The sequence below is a fragment of the Leucoraja erinacea genome, chromosome 24 (assembly GCF_028641065.1).
Source record: "Leucoraja erinacea ecotype New England chromosome 24, Leri_hhj_1, whole genome shotgun sequence".
Lineage (NCBI taxonomy): Eukaryota > Metazoa > Chordata > Chondrichthyes > Rajiformes > Rajidae > Leucoraja > Leucoraja erinaceus.
Genome location: NC_073400.1, coordinates 18,791,965 through 18,812,452, shown reverse-complemented (window position 1 = coordinate 18,812,452; position 20,488 = coordinate 18,791,965). Strand labels below are relative to the sequence as shown.

The 20,488-nt window shown below is 44.8% G+C and overlaps 1 protein-coding gene across 1 annotated transcript in view; it reads left to right on the top strand.

Moving 5' to 3' along the window:
• The window catches only part of LOC129708701 (semaphorin-3D-like), a 65,822-nt gene that overhangs the window by 16,551 nt on the left and 28,783 nt on the right, over nt 1–20,488 (top strand). Inside the window, exons 2-6 of the mRNA XM_055654638.1 lie at nt 3,266–3,426; nt 6,184–6,243; nt 7,601–7,720; nt 12,700–12,793; nt 20,058–20,186. Of these exons, the coding sequence (XP_055510613.1) occupies nt 3,266–3,426; nt 6,184–6,243; nt 7,601–7,720; nt 12,700–12,793; nt 20,058–20,186 (564 nt within the window). The remainder of the gene's footprint in view (nt 1–3,265; nt 3,427–6,183; nt 6,244–7,600; nt 7,721–12,699; nt 12,794–20,057; nt 20,187–20,488) is intronic.

The following is a 20,488-nucleotide window of genomic DNA, read 5'->3' as shown; positions in this document are numbered from 1 at the left end:
TTTAAACTAGCATCTGCAGTTCCTTTCTACACATGTGGTCCTGACCTCCCATCTATTTAAATGGAGACCATCAAACTGTATTTAATTAGACTTCACTGGACTTTGTCTTACACTAAATGTTATTCCCTTTATCCTGTATCTGTACGCTATGGATGGCTTGATTGTAATCATGTATAGGCTTTTCACTAACTGGTTAGCACACAACAAAAGCTTGTCACTGTACCTCGGTACGCCTGACAATAAACTAAACTAAACTAAACTACTGTTACTGTTTGCATTTTTAGTAATTATGACCATAACTAACCTGAAATTTTTGAAGAACGATAATTTTGCAATCTCCCACATCAGCTGTTCTGATAATCACTGCATGCAAGTTCAGTCACAGGTACCAGGATTTGGGCGATCTCTCTTGGAATCAGTTCCACATTGAAGTTTAATCGAGAAAGCTTTACAGATCCTGACAGGTGACATGAATAAAACTCTTGCCAGAAGTATGCAGTAACTAGGCTGTGCTCTGAGCCACGGTCTGCATAATAAATATACATTTACCCATTCACTCAACTGAGCTTTATTATATAAATATGTTTATGAGATGTCATTAATCATTTATGCCTGCTCTCATTTAGGAATGTTATAAATTTCCAGGAGCTTTTGAGGCAGGGGACTGGCTCAGCGGTAGAGTAGCTGCCTCCGCACCAGAGACCAGGGTTCGATCCTGACTACAGCTGCTGTCTGTGCAGAGTTTGTACAGACCTCCTGTGACCACGTGGGTTTTCCCTGGGTGCTCCGGTTTCCTCCCACGCTCCCAAAGATGTACAGACTTGTAGGTTAATTGGTTTTGGTAAAATTGTAAATTATCCCTAGTGTGTGGGATAATGCGAGTGTACAGGGTGATTGCTGGATAGCGCAGACTCGGTGGCGATGGGCCTGTTTCCGTGCTGTATCTCCAAAGTCTAAAGTAATATCAGAACTAGGCTCACTCTTAATGGAGTGGGGCGATGAATTTTGTCTTATTTTTCTGAATTCCTCAGAAGCAGCAGAGTATAATGACCTGTTGGCAAAATATTTGGCTTATGTAATCAGCGGTCGTGTGATAATGTCTCGTAGAGTTTTTTTACTATTCTGAAAGAATGGGGTTTGGCAATTAACAGAGTCATTCAGTCAGTATAGCTATTGACTCGTGGAATCATTCATAACTGCTTTCAGAAAACTATTTTAGTTTTATATATCACGCATGTTAAACATGAATATTTTTAGTCATGTTACTGATCTGTTTGATAAGCAGTTTGAAAAACACACAATGTAACAGGTCCCCTTTGATCAAGCACTGGAAAACGGCTGTGGGACTGGAGCCCCTTTCGACTGCGTTCTGGTACACAATTCCCTTCCATGAAAATACTCAAAAATACATTACGGACGGTTTGTCTAGTGAGGCTATAAGGGAGGAGCTGAGGAATAAGAAAGGGATGATCACCTTCTTAGAGGTGTACTCCAGACCCCCAAATAGTCAACGGGAATTAGAAGAACAAATATGCCAAGAGATTGCAGACAGATAGTGAAGATGGTTTTGAAAAATTGCAGCAGGATCTTGATTGGTTGGCCAGGTGGGCTGAGGAATGGCTGATGGAATTTAATACAGAGAAATGTGAGGTGTAGCATTTTGGGAAGTCTAACATGGGCAGTGAATGGCAGAGTGTTGTAGAGCAGAGGGATCTAGGAGTGCAGGTGCATGGTTCCTTGAAAGTAGAGTCGCAGGTAGATGGGGTGGCAAACAGGCTTTTTGCACATGGCCTCCATCAGTCAGAGTATTGAATTTAAAAGTTAGGAGGTCATGTTGCAGTTGTATAAGACTTTGGTGAGGCCCCATTTAAAGTATTGTGTTCAGTTCTGGGCTCCATGTTATAGGAAAAATGTTGTCAAGTTGGGGAGGGTACAGAGAAGATTTACGAAAATGTAACCAGGACCAGAGGGTCTGAGCTATAGGGAGAGTTTGAGTAGGCTGAGACTCTATTCCTTGGTGCGCAGGAGGATGAGGGGTGATCGTATGGAGATGTATAAAATCATGAGAAGAATAGATTGGGTAGATGCAGAGTCTCTTGCCCAGAATGGGTGAATTGAGGACCAGACGCCAAAGGTTTAAGGTGAAGGGGAAAAGATTTAATAGGAATCTGAGGGGTAACTTTTTCACACAGAGGATGGTGGGTATATGGAACAAGCTGCCAGAGGAGGTAGTTGAGGCAGGGACTATCCAAATGTTTAAGACACAGTTGGACAGTTAAATGGGTAGGACAGGTTTGGAGGGATATGGGCCGAACTCAGTCAGGTGGGACTAGTGTAGCTCGGACATGTTGGCCCGTGTGGACATGTTGGGCCGAAGGGCCTGTTTCTATGCTGTATCACTCTACAATTAGAGGTATGGAAAGCTACAGAACAAATCGGAGTCAGCACCGATGACTTAGGAAAGGTGGAGCCCACAATGATCAATTGTTGGCTGTGGAAGACATGATAACAAAGGGACACAAATACAAGACGACTAGGGTGGGGGAAGGTTGGAGAGAGAGGGAATGCAAGAAAAATCAATAATCATACTGCTGAGTTGTAAGCTGCCCAAACTATTGATAATGGGGCACAATATCACACCATTTGAACTGGCCACAGATGACAATCAAAACGGACTGGCACTGTGGTCAACAGTAGAGTTGCTGCCTTACAGCACCAGAGACCCAGGATCGATCCAGACTACGGGTGCTGTCTGTACGGAGTTTGTACGTTCTCCCCGTGACCTGCGTGCGTTTTCCTTCGGGTCCCTTCGTTTCCTCCCACACTCCAAAGATGTAAGGATTTGTCGGTTGATTGGATTCGGTAAAATTGTAAATTGTCCCCTGTGTTAATGTGTGAGGATCGCTGGCCAGCACAGACTCGGTGGGCCGAAGGGCTGTTATCTCTAAACTAAATTAAATTAAGATGTTGAATGTAGCTGGTTACTCCTAACGGCTACTTTATATTATTTGTGAAAGTAAATAGATAATTGGGAATATTGGAATGTATGTCAATGAGATACATATTTATACAGCCCACGCTGTATCTCTAAACTAAACTAAACTTAAATATCCAAAGCAAACGTATGAGCTCGGGCTTCTTGCTCAGAATTTTGGCAGCAGCTTGAACCTTACCGAGATCATTTACGTGTGTTGTCGGGTGTGCAAGACATTCCCGTTGGCAACAATGATTAATACTTGAAGTTTATATTGTGTTTCTCTGTCAGACCTGCTGATGAACGACAGTTGTATCCCATTTCACGGATCAGCCGAAAGTTCAAGTTTCCAGTCGTTATTAATAGACGAAGAGAGGGGCAGACTACTGGTCGGAGCGAAGGATCTGATTTATGTCTTGAGTCTGGAAAATCTGAACAAGGAACCTGAAAAGGTACAATCATCAACTTTGAAGCCATGTTATTGGAAATAAAACATTGATATTAATCTCACTGCAAGATAAATTATTTGCAGGTTTGAATTCAAAACAACACAACAGCACATTTTCACTTACTTTATATTTATCAGCAGCAATCCTAAAATAGGGCGAAAACAGAAAGTGCTGGTGGAACTCTAGGTCAGGCAGCGTCTGTGGAGACAATGGCCAGGCATCGTTTCGGGTCGGGACCCTCCTTCAGAGTAGGGGAGCAGACAGTTAAAAGCTTTGCATCGTACAGCATGGAAACAGGTCCTTCAACCTAACTGGCCTATGACGTCCCATCTAAGCTTGTCCCATTTACCCGCGTTTTGCCCATATCCCTCTAAACCTTTTCTTTCCAGGTATCTGTTAAATGTTGTTATAGTAGCTGCCTGAACTACCTCCTCCAACAGCTCGTTCCATATACCCATCACCACCTGAGTGAAAATGTTATTCCTGAGGTTCCAATTAAATCCTTTTCCTCTCTCCTCAAAGCTATGCCCTCTGGTTCAAGAATCCCCATCCCAAAGAAAAAGACTATGCATGTTCATATCAGGGCGGCAGCATGGCACAGCATGTAGAGCTGCTGCCTCACAGCGCCAGAGACCTGGGTTCCATCCTCATCTCGGGTGCTGTCCGTGCGGGGTTTGCTCATTCTCCCTGAGACCGCGTGTTTCCTCCGGGTGCCCTGGTTTCCTCCCACATCCCAAATGCCGAATCTATCATATCAATAAATTCAATTAAAACAAAATCAAGGATCTGGGGAATAAAAACCACTGACTCCACCGTGAATCCCAAAGTTTCAATTATTTTTTTTAATTGTTCCACAGAAACATGAAACTATGCGGTCCAACATTTAGGCAAGTTCTCCCTGTGGGACCTGCCTCTGAATAATCAGTTGAAAAGGCTACTGTTAAAAGCTGTGATGAAAGTTTCTACAGATTGTTCCTGTCCGCTAATTACATTGGCAGGGTAAAGTGTGAGTGATATTTCAGCTGTGCAGAATTTCTTTGTAGAATGTTGCAGAAATGATCTCTGGCCATTGTGCGGGAAAGTAATCTCAAAGAAATTTGATACTCTGTTAGAATGTCACTCCTCAGAAATTGTCAAATCCCTGCAGGGGAACCTGAAGTTAGAAAAGCATAGCTGAGTGAAGAATAAACTGTGTGGGTCAGACAACAGCGGGTAAGAGAAGTGTGTAAGAAGGAACTGCAGTTGCTGGTTTACACAAGAGAGACACAAAGTGCTTGGGTAACTCAGCAGGTCAGACAATACTTTCACCGGACTCTCAGTCTGAAGAAGGGTCTAGACCTGAAACGTCACCTATTCCTTTTCTCCAGAGATGCTGTCTGACCGGCTCAGTTACTCCAGCTTTTTGAGTCTATCTGTTGGAGTAACTCAGTGGGTCCGGCAACATCCTTGGAGAACAGGAATAGGTGATGTTTCGGGTCGAGACCCTTCATCAGACTGACTGTCAGGAAGGGTAGATTAGGGGAAAATAGATCAGTGGTTCAATATTTCTTTATGATCACATGTACCGTGGTACAGAGAAATATTATTTTTGCATACAGTTCCGTAATTTGGTCTCTCCCTGTTTCCACACTGCCTTCTAAAGCTGCTGTCATCTATTTATCTTTGCTAGGAGATACAGCATGAAAACAGGCCCATCAGCCCACTGGGTCCACACCGACCACCGATCACCCGATCACGCTAGTTCTATGTTATCTCACATTCTCATCCACTCCCTACACACTAGAGGCAATTTACGGAGGATCAATTAATCTACAAATCTGCATGTTTTTGGAGTGTGGGAGGACCCGGAGCACCCGGAGGAACCCTCGTAGTCACAAAGAGAACATGCAAACTCCGCACAGACAGTACCCATAGTCAGGATCGAACCCGGTTCTTTGGTGTGTGAGGCAGCAGCTCTATCCCCGTGCCACTCTGCTGCCCTGCATTCACCTTCCCCGCCCAGAATCCCACTTATTTAATCTGCCCTCCCCACTATCCCTGATCTTCCCGACCCCTTTTACCCCAACGTTTCTGCCAAAGGGGCGGGTGGCTGAGACTTGGCAAGTTGCCTGCAAATCTGTGGCTCCTAGTGACCTTGGGTTGGGCCTTGCAATGTGGAGAGTGCAGAGTTCCAGCCACATGGTTAATCACCTTCGGTTTCGTCTGTTTTGTTCAGACCTTTGCACTACTTTGACAAATGGCCAAAGGCTCTATGTTGAGTTTACTTTGGAGTTTAGAGATACAGCAGGGAAACAGGCCCTTCGGCCCACCGAGTCCACCACGACCATTGGGTTACCCGTTCACACTAGTTCAATGTCATCCCACTTTCTTATCCACTCCCCACACACGGGGGGCTATTTACAGAGGACCAATCAACCTACAAACCTTAATGTCTTTGGGAAATGGGAGGAATCCAGAGCCCCCTTGGAGGAAACCCACGTGATCACAGGGAGAACGTGCAACTTCCATACAGAGAGCACCCGTAGTTAGGATCAAACCCGGGTCCCTGGCGTTGTGAGGCAGCAACTCTACCAGATGCGCTACTGTGCCGTCCGTAAAGTGACTTCATCAAGTTGATTATTTGAAGAAGGTTTTCAACCTGAAACTTTGCCGATGCAGGTTCTCCAGAGATGCTGCCTGACGTGCCGAGTTACTCCAGCATTCTGTGTTTATCTAATCTAGTTGATATCTCTTTGTAATGATTTCTTTCTCTCTTGTCAGATTTATTGGCCTGCAACTAAAGACAGAGTGGAACTCTGCAAACAAACTGGCAAAAAGGAAGTAAGGAATGCCATTTCATTTTATTTCTCAGACACAGTTTATCATATTTTCTGTCAGTCTTAATTTGTTAAGTATGTTAAAAAGAACTGCTGCTATTTATATGTATATGAATCACAGAACATTCAGTTATAGAAAGTCATACAGCCCGGAAACAGGCCCTTCGGCACATACTGACCAATGTGCCCCATCTACACTGCAACCTGCCTGCATTTGGACCGTATCCCTCCAAACCTATCCTGTCCATGTACCTGTCTCAATGTTTCTTAAACGTTGCGATAGTCCCTGCCTCAACTACCTCCTCTGGCAACTCGTTCCATAGACCCAAACCCTTTGTGTAAAAAAAGTTACCCTCCAGGTTCCTATTAAATCTTTCCCCCCTCTGGATCCCAATTCCCCTACTCTTGGCAATAGACTGTGCATTTACTTGATATATTCCTCTCATGAGGAATTTAAAAAATCTCTTCCCTGCACGGGAGACCCGACCGTTTTCCCTGTCGGGTCTCCGTTGTCGTTGGAGCCTAGCACCGTGGAGCGGCCTCCAGCCGGAACAACCTGGGGGCTCCAGTCGCGGAGCCTGCGGTGCTGTGGGGAGCGGTGGTGGCTCGCTGCTGCGGCCCGACCCCGGAGCTCGGAGGCTCTGGCTGCAGGCCGGTGGACTGTGACATCGGGAGCTCGCGGGTCCGGGTGGGAGACCGCTTTTCGGAGCTCCCGCAACGCAACTTCTCCAGCCCATGTCGCTGGGTTGGAACGACCCGGAGCGGGGCTGTACATCGCCTGGCGCGGCTTTAATGGCCGTGGGACTTGCCATCGCCCGCCTGGGGCTTCGACATCGGGAGAGAAATGGTGCAGGGGAGAGAAAAGACTTTGCCTTCCATCACAGTGAGGAGATTCACTGTGATGGATGTTTCTGTAAATTGAATTGTGTGTGTCTTGTAGGAAATTGTCTTTGTTTGTATGGCTGTGGAAACGGAGTTTCGTTTGAGCCTCACTGAGGTTCAAATGACATGTAATAAATATTGTATTGTATTGTATTGTATGATCTTGTACACTTCTATAAGTTACCCCTTCATCCTGCGCTCCAAGGAATAAAGTCCTAGCATTCCCAACCTCTCCTTGTAGCTTAGGTCCACTAGTCCTCGTAAATCTTCTCCGCACCCTTTCCAGCTTGACGAAATCCTTCTTATATCTTGGTGCCCAAAACTGAACACAATGCTCCAAATGTGGTCCCATCAACGTCTTGTTTAACTGCAACATGCTAGCAGGCTAGGACTTTATTCCTTGGAGGGCAGGATGCCAGTGTGATTGTGTTTCTCTCCAAGTCTGAAGCTGTTGGTAACTGCGTTGCTGTTGTTGTCAGGCGGAGTGTGCAAACTTTGTCCGACTGTTGCACATCTTCAACAAGACCCACGTTTACGCTTGTGGAACGGGAGCCTTCAACCCAGCCTGCGGACGTCTCCAGCTCAGCCCCCCTGCACAGGTAACGCATTTTGACTCCGCTCAAGGTAATGGTCCACAGCTGTCACTTCAGCTGAGCCAAATTCGAACCTTATTATCTCCAGGTCACCAGAGTTCAAGCTGTTTAATGACTACAGCTCTGTAGAGAGCGGAGAGAAAGCATGGTTTCATTATCTGAATTTACAATGGCAAGCTTTTGCCATAAAACACCATTTCATCACCTACAACAGATTCCTCTCTGTGCCTTTCCAAATAGTGATGATCAAATATATCAATTAAGGAAAAAAAAAATGATTGTACTGAGGGCAATGCAGCATGCAACACACACAGTGGACATATATTTTGTAGACTGCGCTGACACAGGCTCTATTATCACCCTGTAGAATTATCTCCCAGCATTTTCCCGACCCAGCATAATATTTTGTCAAGGGAATCAATGACCTACCCAGGGCCTGGATCATTTGGATCCCGGCCAGATCTGCAGCGATTCCTCCACATTCCTGCAGGAGTTGCAGCTGGAATGCATCGGGAGAGGGGGCTGGAGATTTTTTACTTCAAGTTTCTTTGTTATTTTTGCCTTTGTTCTGCTGCCTGGAAGGCAGCTGGACTTTGTGGAGATGAAATCTCCGAGATCCAAGCCAACAAGGTCTTTGAGTGCAAGGAGCAACTTTGTGGGAGCAATGTCATTGAGTCTTACAGCATGGAAACAGGCCCTTCGGCCCAACTCAGCCATGCCGACCAAGATGTCCAATCTAAGCTCATCCCATTGCCTGCATTTGGTCCGAATCCCTCTAAACATAGAAGTCTGAGTAAGGGTCCCAACCTGAAACCTATCCATTTTCTCCAGATATGCTGCCTGGCTTATTGAGTTACTCCAGCAATATGTATCTCTGGTATAAACAAGCACCTGCAGTTCTTTTTTATTACATTTCCCAATCAACCTTTCCCATCCATTTAACTGTCCAGGTGTCTTTTCAACCTGTTATTGTACCTGCCTCAACTGCCTTCTCTGACAGCTCGTTCCATATACCCACCACCCCTCTGTGTAAAAAAGTTGCCCCTTAGGTTCCTATTTTTTCCCCCTCTCATCTTAAACTTATGCCCTCTAGTTCTTAATTCCTCTACCCTGGGTAAAAGGTTCTGTGCATTCAACCTATCTATTCCCCTCATGACTTTATGCACCTCTATACGATCACGATTCAGACTTTTGTGTCAATACAATATAAATAGATGAAATAACAAACATCACTTTGTAGATTTTCTCATACTTTGCATAGGTGCAGGAATATGCTTAGTAAACTTTAGGCCTTCACCTGCCCACTGTGCTGTAGTGTAAATGAGTCACGGCAACACATGTTGGTCTGTTGCACCTTCAACCCAACTTGTTTGTCGTAACCCAGCGTCAGTTGCTACAGGCAATATTTACGATCTCACTAATCATGATGAAGAACCATCTTCAGAAGCAAATTGACAAGAGACTCATTATCGCCAACAATCTGTCCTGGACCAACCACTTTGAAGCACCGGCCAGAAAAAGCACACCAATGCCCAGTACCGCAAAGTGGCGCAGCGGTGGAGTTGCTGCCTCACAGCGTCAGAGACATGGGTTCGATCCTGACTATGGGTGCTGTCTGCACAGACTTTGTATGTTCACCCTGTGACGACGTGGGTTTTCTCCGGGCGTTCCGGTCTCCTCCCACACTCCGAAGATGTAGAGGTGGTAGGTTAATTGGCTCATGTAAATTGCTAATTTTCCCTAGTGTGTAAGATTGTGCTGGTACATGAGGTGATTGCGGGTCGGTGTGGGCTCGGTGGGCCGAAGGGCCTGTTCACGCTGTATCTCTAAAGTGCAAAGTAAAGCCTCTACATCCACAACCCTCAGCATGTCTCCAACGATACTCATCAATTTCTGCCGATGCACCATAGAAACCATCCTGCCTTGTTGCTTCACAGCTTGGCTTGGCAACAGCTCTGCCCATGACCACACAAAACTGCAGAGGGTTGTGGATGTAGCCCAGTCCATCACACAGACCAGACTCCCCACCATCGACTCCACCTACACTTCACGCTGCCTCTGGAAAGCAGCCAACATAATCAAGGACACAAGCAGCATTACTGGAGAACATGAATAGTTGACGTTTTGGGTCGGAACCCATCAGTCTGAAGAAAGGTCCTGAACCGAAATATCATCTTTCCATGTTCTTCAGAGATGCTGCTTGACCTGCTGTGTTACTCCAGCACTTTGTGTCCTTTTGTGCGAACCAGCATCTGCAGTTCCTTGTTTCAACATAACTAAGGACCTTTCCCCTCCCGGTCACTCCTTCTCTCGTCTCCTGTCGGGTAGCGGTAAGCACGTATCACAGACTCAGGAACAGCTTCTTCCCCGTTGTTATCAGACTCCTGAATGGTCCTCCCATGAACTCGCGTGCAGTCCTGATCTTCCAACCCACCTCACTGCGGACATTGGTTTTTTTCCGCTGCTACTGTAATACTATTATGCTGAAAACCATAATCTGCGCTCCAGTATTCTTCTCAATGCTCTACCTGTTGTACATGTGTATGGCTGAATTGTTCTCGTGCATGGTATCATTTGATTTAATCGGACAGCGCACAAATAAAATCTTTTCACTGTGTCTCAGTACATGTGACAGTAATAAACCAAAACCAATTTATTGAGTGATGGAATACACACACGAACTGTGGAAAGAGCCATTTAACCCTTACAGAGAAATGTCCCTTGTGATATTTAATAATGCACTCTCCTGTCTTCTCCGTTAAAGTTTTCCAACATTTTTTAGTCATATTGATTGAATTTCCTTTCTGAAATAGTTATTCAAGGAATTTAAAAAAATTTATTGGAAGAAAGCATGTCGACAAGGAATAAGTTGGCTGTGAAATATTACATGAGGCTCTCCCCCTGGTGATCAGTGACTCCCTTTTATAATACAAACCTGCACGCTGAAGATTTCCTGTGATCTTAACTCCTGACCACAAGATTAGAGTGATCTTGCTTTGAAGTAGTTGAATATCTACCAGTGCTAACTTCACGCTGTAGTATGCTTCCACATGTTAGCTTTCCCATCTTGGCTTTCCATTTTCTCCAGAAAGTATAATAATTCTTGGCATTTGTGCAACATCAACTCACATGGGACAAATATCCTTACAACTGTGTATAACTTTGAAACTGTGATAAATGATAAAACTCTCAAGTTAAGATAAGGAGTGGATAAGTTATTGTATATGATTCAGCATTAAGATATTGATGCTGATAGTATCTGTAAACAGCAACAGGCCATTTGGCCCTTCGAGCATGGCTGATATCTCCCTCGTTTACAAGGACTATCCATATCCCATTATTCCCTTGCTTGAAGCCAGCATAACAGAGCAGCTTAACAGGGTAGATATAGAGAGGATGTTTCCTCTTGTAGGATAATTTAGAACTTTGAATTGCTCTTTAACATTAACAAGTGGGATGTTTAAGTTATCAACTGTTCATGATTGTTTTTCTTGAATATCTGAATGAACTGTTATTCTTGGTAATTCATTATACAGCATGGAAACAGGCCCTTGGCCCATCGAATCCACGCCGATCTGTGACCCCTATACACTACTAGCACTGCATACGAAGGTCAATTTACAATTTTTACCAAAGCCAATTAACCTACAAACCTGTACGGCTTTAGAATGTGGGAGGAAACCAGAGCACCTGGAGAAAACCCATGTGGCCACAGGGAGAACGTATAAACTCTGTACAGACAGCACCCGTAGTCAGGATCGAACCTGGGTCCCTGGCACTGTAAGGCAGTAGCTTTACTGTTGCTCCACCATGCCAAGCCTTCAGTGCTTGTCGCTCGTTACATTATCTACATTTAGCACAGTTAGGGCTAAGAGAGAAATTAGTTTAGAATTTAGAGTTGGGTTTGTCGTGATGTTTGTGGTGGATGTCCATTAGTTTTCATGGGAACTGCTACCTTTAAGTCCATGGGTATTCTTACTTTCACTTTGTGCCATGATTTAAGTTTTCCTCAAGTTACCACAGTTACCTCAATGGGTTGACATTCCTTGATTACTCGAAGCTCTGCAGTCCATGTGAGTTCATACTTCATGGTACAATCTCGCAAGATGCCAGTGCACCAGAATGTTGTTAAATGGAGCAGTTCTGATTGACACATATGATGCAGTGTTACCTTAAGAAAGATTAAAGTTACAAGTAATGTGGTCAATGTGTATCTTGCTATGTGGACAATGAACTAATCAATTCATTGATTATGAATTATTCAGGAAATTTGACAATGATGGTGCCTAGATGTTGAATCTCATAGATATCCAACTGCCTTCTGCCCAATTGGGCAAATGGTTTATTCTTTTCAACAAGTTATTTTGCTCAACATGACAAATTGTAAGCGATATGTTGGCTTTGCTAATAAATCATATCCAAGGGACATATTTAAAGTGAACTGTGGAAAACACAGAGGGCAGCCAAGTATGGAGTCTGTTGTGTCTGAATCTCCAAAGACTGAACGAAGTAAATAATGAGGCCGAACATTTCACCATGATGGACCTCTGCTTATTGAATCTGTCCGTGAGTGTGTTTCAACTAATAGCATTCAGTCAGAACTTTCCTCAACCTCACTCAGTGAGCGAGGGATTATTGGCATCAGAAAACGGAAATGTCGTAAGCTGAAATCTAATGAAGATATATTGGATGATAACTTGTTAAATCATCATAAATGTATTGACGATGAAATTGGTTAATAATGTGGTTTAAAAAGTCCGTCTCCCACTATTTATTCTCCAATCCATTGACACATTAGCGTAAAAATATTCTGACATGTTGCATTTAGGAAATGGATGACTATGATTTTGCTAACTCCAAATCCAATTTCTAGTCTAAAATCTGTTGTGACGCATTACTTTACTGTATTGAACATACAGGAAGAGCACAAAGTATTAGGTTTCAGTCGATTTTGATCTCTATTTCTTGTGTAACTTTACTGACAGGAGCTCTCGTTGTCGTTTGACCTCAAGAGTCTGGAATCTGGGAAGCTGAAGTGCCCTTATGACCCCAACCAACCTTTCACATCACTTCTCATTGGTAAGTGAGTTGTACGATATTGAAGGCGGCTCAGCGGTGGAGTTGCTGCCTCAGAGCACCAGTGCCCCGTGTTCGACCCTGACTGCAGGTGCTGCCTATTCGGAGTTTGCACGTTCTCCCTGAGACCACGTGGGTTTCCTCTGGCTTCTCCAGTTCCCTCCTACTCTCCAAAGATGCCCAAGTTTGTAGATTAATTGGCTTTGTTAAAACTGTCCCTCCTGTGCAGGATAATACTTCTGTATACGGTGATGGCTGGCCAAGCAGACTCAGTGGGTCAAAGGGCATGTTTCCATGCTGTATCTCTAACGTAAAGTAAATAAAATGCCACATTGCAAAAGGAAACCCCACTCCGAGTATCTGTTTGAAGGGATTTATCATAGATTTGTCACAGGAGCAACACAACATGTGGCTTGAGTTAGTCTTGTATGGGTCACTGCCTCAATAACCACATTTAAATCTTGTTTAACGTTTTCACCCGGCTTATGAACTGCACTTCCCTGAAAAGCCACATCAATAATGGAGTGGGGGGTGGGGAGTTGTTAACACACTTCTCCTAAATCATCACCAATTTCCTCAGGTGCCATCCAATATGGATCCACATTTTCCTCCACTCTCACTCAACGTCCTCAATGCTCAAACAAGGAATTATTCTCAAGTTTAAAGGAGGTGCAGGGCAAGTTTTTACCCAGGGGGTGTTGAGTTTTTACCCCGAGTGCTGCCACGGGGGGGGGGGGGGGGGGGGGAGTGGTGGTGGTGGAGGCAGATACAAATGTGACATTTAACAGGCTTATGGATAGGTACATGGATATGCAGGGAATGGGGGAATATGGATCACGTGCAGGCTGATAAGAGATGGTTTTGGCATCATGTCGGCATAGACATTGTGTGCAGAAGGGCCTTTTCATGTGCTGTGCTTATCGATGTTCAGCAATCTATCGCTTTAGAGTTTTAGTTTTAGAGATACAGCATGGAAACAGACCCTTTGGCCCACTGAGTCTGATGACCCTGAATCATCCCGTATAGTTCTATCCCACACACCAGGGACAATTTTACAGAAGTCAATTAACCTACAAACTTGCATGTCTTTGGAATGTGGGAGGAAACTGGAGCACCTGGAGCAAACCTGGAGCATACCTTCACAGGAAGTATGTGCAAACAGCACCAGTGGTCGGAATTGAACACGGGTCCATGGCACTGTAAGGCAGCAACTCTACCGCTGTATAAATGTGCCACCCACAATGTTCTGTGTTCAAATGCTACCATTAAAAGAGTCAGCCAGGAAAAGGTTTCTTGAAAAGGCTTAAGGTAGAATCACTGTCCTCGCTCGGTAAGCCCTGGTGGATAAAAGCACACTATTTCCATGTTAAACAGGGCCTGGTAATTGGGCATTTTTATGAGCAGCGGTCTCCTGCACCTGGGCCATCTGTGGCCAGAATGTGGCTGGAAATCCCTTACAGAAAGGAAGCAAATAATTGAAAGGTTCTCCCCGTGGGTTGAAGCCCCATTAAAGTTGAGAACATGGGGCGAGAGGACCCTGTGACCTTCCTGTGGATGGTTCGGTGGAAGGGGCCAACAGATTTCAGTTTGCGGATTCCCCAGGTCCCATTCCTTGAGTGAGGAAGGACTTTACTCGTTGCCTTCTGGCTTCACTTCCCGCTGCTCGCTGCTGCTGTTAAAGAGGTCTGGCCAGAACGTTGATGGATCATCACCTTGCTACTTGACCCCAGCAGCTTCCTGCAAGTCGCTTGACTGAATAAATGGTTCCGCTGCAGTTCTCCAGCGACCGTCTCACTCCACGGGCCCATTCTTTATGTGTAACCCGGACATTTTGTCAGCTGGTTATTTGATGGTGAGGGAAGAGGACGGACACCACAAGACAAGCCTGTCGCTGATGATTAGGTTTAGGTTTATTATTGTCACGTGCACCGAGGTACAGTGAAAAGCTTTGTCTTGCTGGCTATCCAAACGGATCTGTACATAAAGACAATCAAGTACAAGTACAAAAGTGAAGATACAGACTGCACATAATAGTTTTAGTTTAGTTCAGAGATACAGCATGGAAACGGGCCCCAACAGTCCACTGATCAGTGAACCCCCTACACACTATCCTACACACTAGGGACAGTTTATACTATTTTTAACTGAAGCCAATTAATCTACAAACCCTCACATCTCTGGGCTGTGGGAGGAAACCTGAGCACCCAGGGAAAACCCATGCGGTCACAGGGAGAATGTACAAACTCCATACAGATGGCACTTGTAGTCAGGATGGAACCCGGGCTTCTGTTGCTGTAAGGCAGCAACTCTACCATTGCACCACTGTGCCACTCCCTTAATTCTTTGCATTGTATAAAATATCATTAGAACATTTAGAAAAGGTGCTATGCTTAAAGGTAGAAAAGAGATTTGAATGTCTAGGGAGAAAAAGGGACAATTGCAATGTGTGGTGTCTAAATTCAACACAAGGAGAGTGCAGCTTAAAGGCAGGCCATTTGCTACATGGTGCCGTCTGGTCTCCATGCAAAGGTGCAAAGTGCTGGAGTAACTCAGCATGTCAGGCAGCATGGATAGGTGACTTTTCGTGTCAGGACCCTTCTTCGGACCGGCCAGGAAACACATAAAATAATTAAGGGATTGGACACGCTAGGGGCAGGAAACACGTTCCCGATGTTGGGGGAGTCCAGAACCCGGGGCCGCAGTTTAAGAATAAAGGGTAGGCCATTTAGAACTGAGATGAGGACAAACTTCTTCACACCAACAAGAGTTGTGATTTTGTGGAATTCTCTGCCACAGAAAGCAGTGTAGGCTGATTCATTGGATGCATTCAAAAGAGAATTCGATAGAGCTCTTAGGGCTAGCGGAATCCAGGGATATGGGGAGTAGGCAGGAACGGGGTACTGATTATGGATGATCAGCCAGGATCACATTGAATGGCGGTGCTGGCTCGAAGGGCCGAGTGGCCTACTCCTGCACCTATTGTCTATGTCTCTGTGTATCACTTATCCATGGATGTATCTATGTATCACCTATCCAGAGATGCTGCCTGGCCCGCTAGGTTACTCCAGCACTTTGATTTTTTTGCTCAAGCTTCCAGCATCTGCAGTTTCTTGTGAATCTGTGTAAGACAGGAGTCTGCCAGGAGAGCAGTAAAGGGATCAGGGCTGGAGGTCACGGTGCTATTGATGAAGGTTTCAGAATAAGATTGGTTTAGACAGCTGGGCAATGTTACAGAGGCAAAGGTGGGCTGTGTTGTTGAACGAGAGGATATCGGGTCAGCTCGGGATGAAACAGATACCAAAGAGTCTGGTTCAATGCTCTTTGCCAGAGTCTCTTTATTTGAATAATCCAATTCCTGGCTGGAAGCGACACTCCTCCTCCACAATCAACATCATGTGTCGAAAAGGGATCTCTCATCTCCCATCTTGTTCTTTGGCAAGTCTTCTACAATGTCTGCCCTCGGGTGACCAAACCTCCTGCCAAAAACAGTTGTTTTTTTCCTCGTCGGACTTGCTCACAGGCAACTCTTTGCAGCATCAACGAGATTTGAAATGGGGACTTGACTGAATTGACTTCCCCACCCTCACAAATGCTCGCCGTTTCTGGCAAACCTGCAGCTGAGAGCGATTAACTGGACACAGTTAAAGGACTCAACCAGTGAATTCCCTCATAAGAGTGGCTCATTTCTACAAAGGTTAGGCATTAGCTCAATGAACCGTGGGGTGAAACGATTACATACCCATTTACTTTACATAAGGAATGTATGTAATCAAGCTGTAGGTAGAAGAGTTTTGCCCCAGAATCATAGAACTAACCTTTGATCCCAGTTCACACGACAGATTTGCCAACATCAAATCTTCCAAACCTGTACCTTCACCATTGACCCTTGTATTATGAATAGTTGTGTTAACACCTGGCAATGCTTAACTATTGATATGTTAATTGCCATGTACGCCACAATTGACACCTTTTCTACTGCCATATGAATAATCTTGATTTGATAAATGTGCAGAATTTGACAGAGTGACTTTGGTAATCCAATAATAACTCCTTTTGTAATTCTAACATATTATGATGCATATTGCTGGCCATTGAGCCAACATTAAATGATATAATGTATGAGTGACAGTGGCTTGGTGCTCAAACCCCTGATCCTGAAACACACTCGAACCATCTGGAGGGTTCAAGGCGTGTCAGCGGGAGAATTTAAATTCACTTTGCTAAATAAATAAACAATAAAAGCTCCTATAATGGTGGCCATCAAGCTACTGTTTTGTTATAAAACTTGTCCATTTTGCTAATGTTCTTTCGGGGACCACTGCCCTCTTTGACCCGGGAATGGACAAATTGTGATTCCAGACCTGGTGTGGTGACGGTGCCTTTTAACTTCTCTGAAACGCCCTGGGAAGGCCCCCCCCCCCCCCCCCCCCCCCCCCCCCCCAGCACTTGTAATAAACAAATGCTGCCGGACCTGCTGAGTTCCTCCAGCACTTTGTGTTTTACTCAAGATTCCAGCAGCTGCAGTTCTGTGCGTCTCCAAAAGAACGTGCAAGCCCAGTGAAGAGTGGTTGGGGCTGTGAAATCATTGGAATTCCATTTATTGTTTTTATGGGATTTCCCACCATTCCATTGCAGGAGAAATATTTCATTTTTGGCACCAGCATTACAAACACTTACTGGTTCCATACAGAAATAAATAAAAGTTTTGTGGCTTTGTAACAAAGCTCGCCCGCAGTTAGGCAACGTAATCCCTTGCCGTTTATATCATGAGGTGTGGAAGGTCACTGCCCGCGTTTCCTGAGATGTTTTTCTAAAGCAAACAATGATTCAAGATTCCTATCGCCAATAAACTTCTTCAATGCCAGAAACTCTGGCCGGATGGAGTTTGTTTGATAACCTTTCCAGTTTTCTCACAATCCCGCAAGTCATTCGTTTCTCGAAATTAATATATATTTTTTAAATGGGCACGGTTAAGGTTTATTTCCCATTCATTGTTACTTTTGTCACAGTGGCCTTGAGCTATCTTCCTGCCTCTGCCTTTGATGAAGCAGTCTCTGCAGCTGATAACACTCGGATGTTGACCCAGTAACATCAGAAGGATAGCAAAGTGTATCTAAATGGCATCAATGAGTCACTGGGAGAGGAACTTGTAGACAATGGTGTCTCCGTGTGCCAACTGCCCTTATCCTGCTAGCTCAACATTTCTCAAACTCTTGTCTACGCTCTCAATCCATTTTACATTTGCAGAATCCATGCAACTTATTCCTGTGCACCCATTTTGAAAAAAATGTCTCCGGGTATTCTGTCAGTAAAACAATAACGTGTAGAAAGGAACTGCAGATCCTGGTTCACACTAAAGATAAAATGCTGGAGGAACTCCTGGTCTGAGAAGGGTCTTGAACCTTAAGTTCAGATTCAGATTCAGATTCAAATTTATTGTCATTGTGCAGTGTACAGTACAGAGACAACAAAATGCAGTTAGCATCTCCCTAGAAGAGCGACATAGAATATGAGCAATAAATAAATATATTTACGTGCATACAGTCATAGTAGTGTAATTATTTTTTTTCCTGGTGGAAGGAGTGTCCGGGGAGGGGGGGGGTGGGGGGGTGGGGTGGGGGTGGGTTGGCAATGGCAATCACCGAGGTACAGTGTTGAGTAATGTAACAGCCGCAGGGAAGAAGCTGTTCCTGGACCTGCTGGTCCGGCAACGGAGAGACCTGTAGCGCCTCCCGGATGGTAGGAGGGTAAACAGTCTATGGTTGGGGTGAGAGCAGTCCTTGACAATGCTGAGCGCCCTCCGCAGACATCGCTATTCCTTTTCTCCAAAGATGCAGTAAAACAATAATAATCAATATACTCCAGACGCATAGTGCTGGAATAGCTCAACATGCCAGGCTGCATGTCTGGAGCACATGGATAGGTGATGTTTCGGATCTGAAGAAAGGTCCTGACCTGAAAAGTCACCTATTCCTTTTCTAATGCAGATAAACAATAAAAATCAATATGCTGTGGACACAAAGTGTTGGTGTAGCTCAGTGGATAAGGCAGCATCTATGGAGAACATGGATAGACCATGATTTTGGTCAGGACAATTTCTTCAGACTAATTGTGGGCAGGGAGGGGAGATGGCTGGAGGAGAGGAGGGCAGCACAAAGCCTGGCGGGTGATAGGTGGATACAGGTGGGGAGGGGGGTTGGGGGGAGGGGGCTGATTTTCAGTTTGGTTGGACAAAGGCCAGAGCTGAAAAGGCAAACAGTGTGAGATAAGGATAGAATAGGTATGAGTCCAGGTCGGAACATGATTAGAGAAGAGAGCAGCAGGAATCACAGAGGGGGTACAGTGAGAGAGGTCGCACAGAACTCCCCGTTGTAGAGACGTAGACATTTTTTTTTGAAGTAGGCAGACCTGGAGGAGATTTATTTTCTAAAAAGCACATCTGAAGTGAGCAAACTACAGATAGGGTCATAGTCATATAGCATGGAAACCCGCCCATTGGTTCAACTTGCCCATGCCAACCATTAGGCAGGTACAGTGGTGTAATGGTAGAGTTGGTGCTTACAGCGCCAGAGACCCATGTTTTACCCTGACTATGGATGCTGTCTGTAAGGAGTTTGTACGTTCTCCCTATGACCGCCTGGGTATTGTCCTGTTTCCTCCCTCACTCCAAGACATGCATGTTTGTTAGTTAATTGGCTTTGGTAAAAAAAATGTAAATTGCCCCTTGCGTGTAGGATAGTGGTCGTGTATTGGGTGACCTCTGGTCAGCATAGACTCGGTGTGCTGAAGGGCCTGTTTCCACACTGTACCTCTAAAGTTTGGCGTTTGGCCCATATGCCTCTAAACGTTTCCAATCCATGTACCTGTCCAAATGATTGTAAATGTTGTTATAGTACCTGTCTCAACTACCTCCTCTGGCAGCTCATTCCATGTACCCACCACTATTAAAGAATTCTTAGCCATTAAGGTGATTTTGGGTAAAAAATCTACTATATTGAGGAAAACATTGGGATGTCAGACCAAAAGGGTTGAGATTTAAAGGACTTGAAGTTGGAAGTTGTAGGGTTGGCAAGGGCTGTTAAAGATTCCTTGTGGTACCGATTCTTTAGATAACGGTGAGCATCTTAAATACTGCTGAAAGAGAGAGTACTAACTTCTATTTTGCAAGGTAGTACATTAAGTGATACTTCTGAAATCTTCCTGAATTTTAAAGTTGTGCCTTCAATGCTGAAAACTAAATGGCACCATGTCACGTTTAAATCTCCAGACGAACATCTCTATGCTGGGACTTCTTCTGACTTCCTTGGGAGAGACACGGCTCTGTTTCGCTCCCCCATCCATCGCCTGGAGAATCAGCATATCCGCACGGAACACAACCAGCCGCTCTGGTTAAGTGGTGAGGCTGAGATTTGCTGCAAAATCACTGCTTTAAGATTGTAAATATTTACTCGGTTCAAACTGTACGGAGTTTATACGTTTCCCTGTTATGACATGGGTTTTCCCCGGGTGCCCCTGTTTCCTCCCACACTCCAAAGTCGTACAAGCTTGTAGGTTAACTGGCCGGTAAAATTGTAAATTCTCCCTAGTGTGTAGGATATTGCTAGTGTCAGGGGATTATTGGTCGGCACAGACACAGTGGCCTGTTTCCATGCTGTTTCTTTAAAGTCTAAATGTCAAGAGTCAATGACAGAAGTTAAT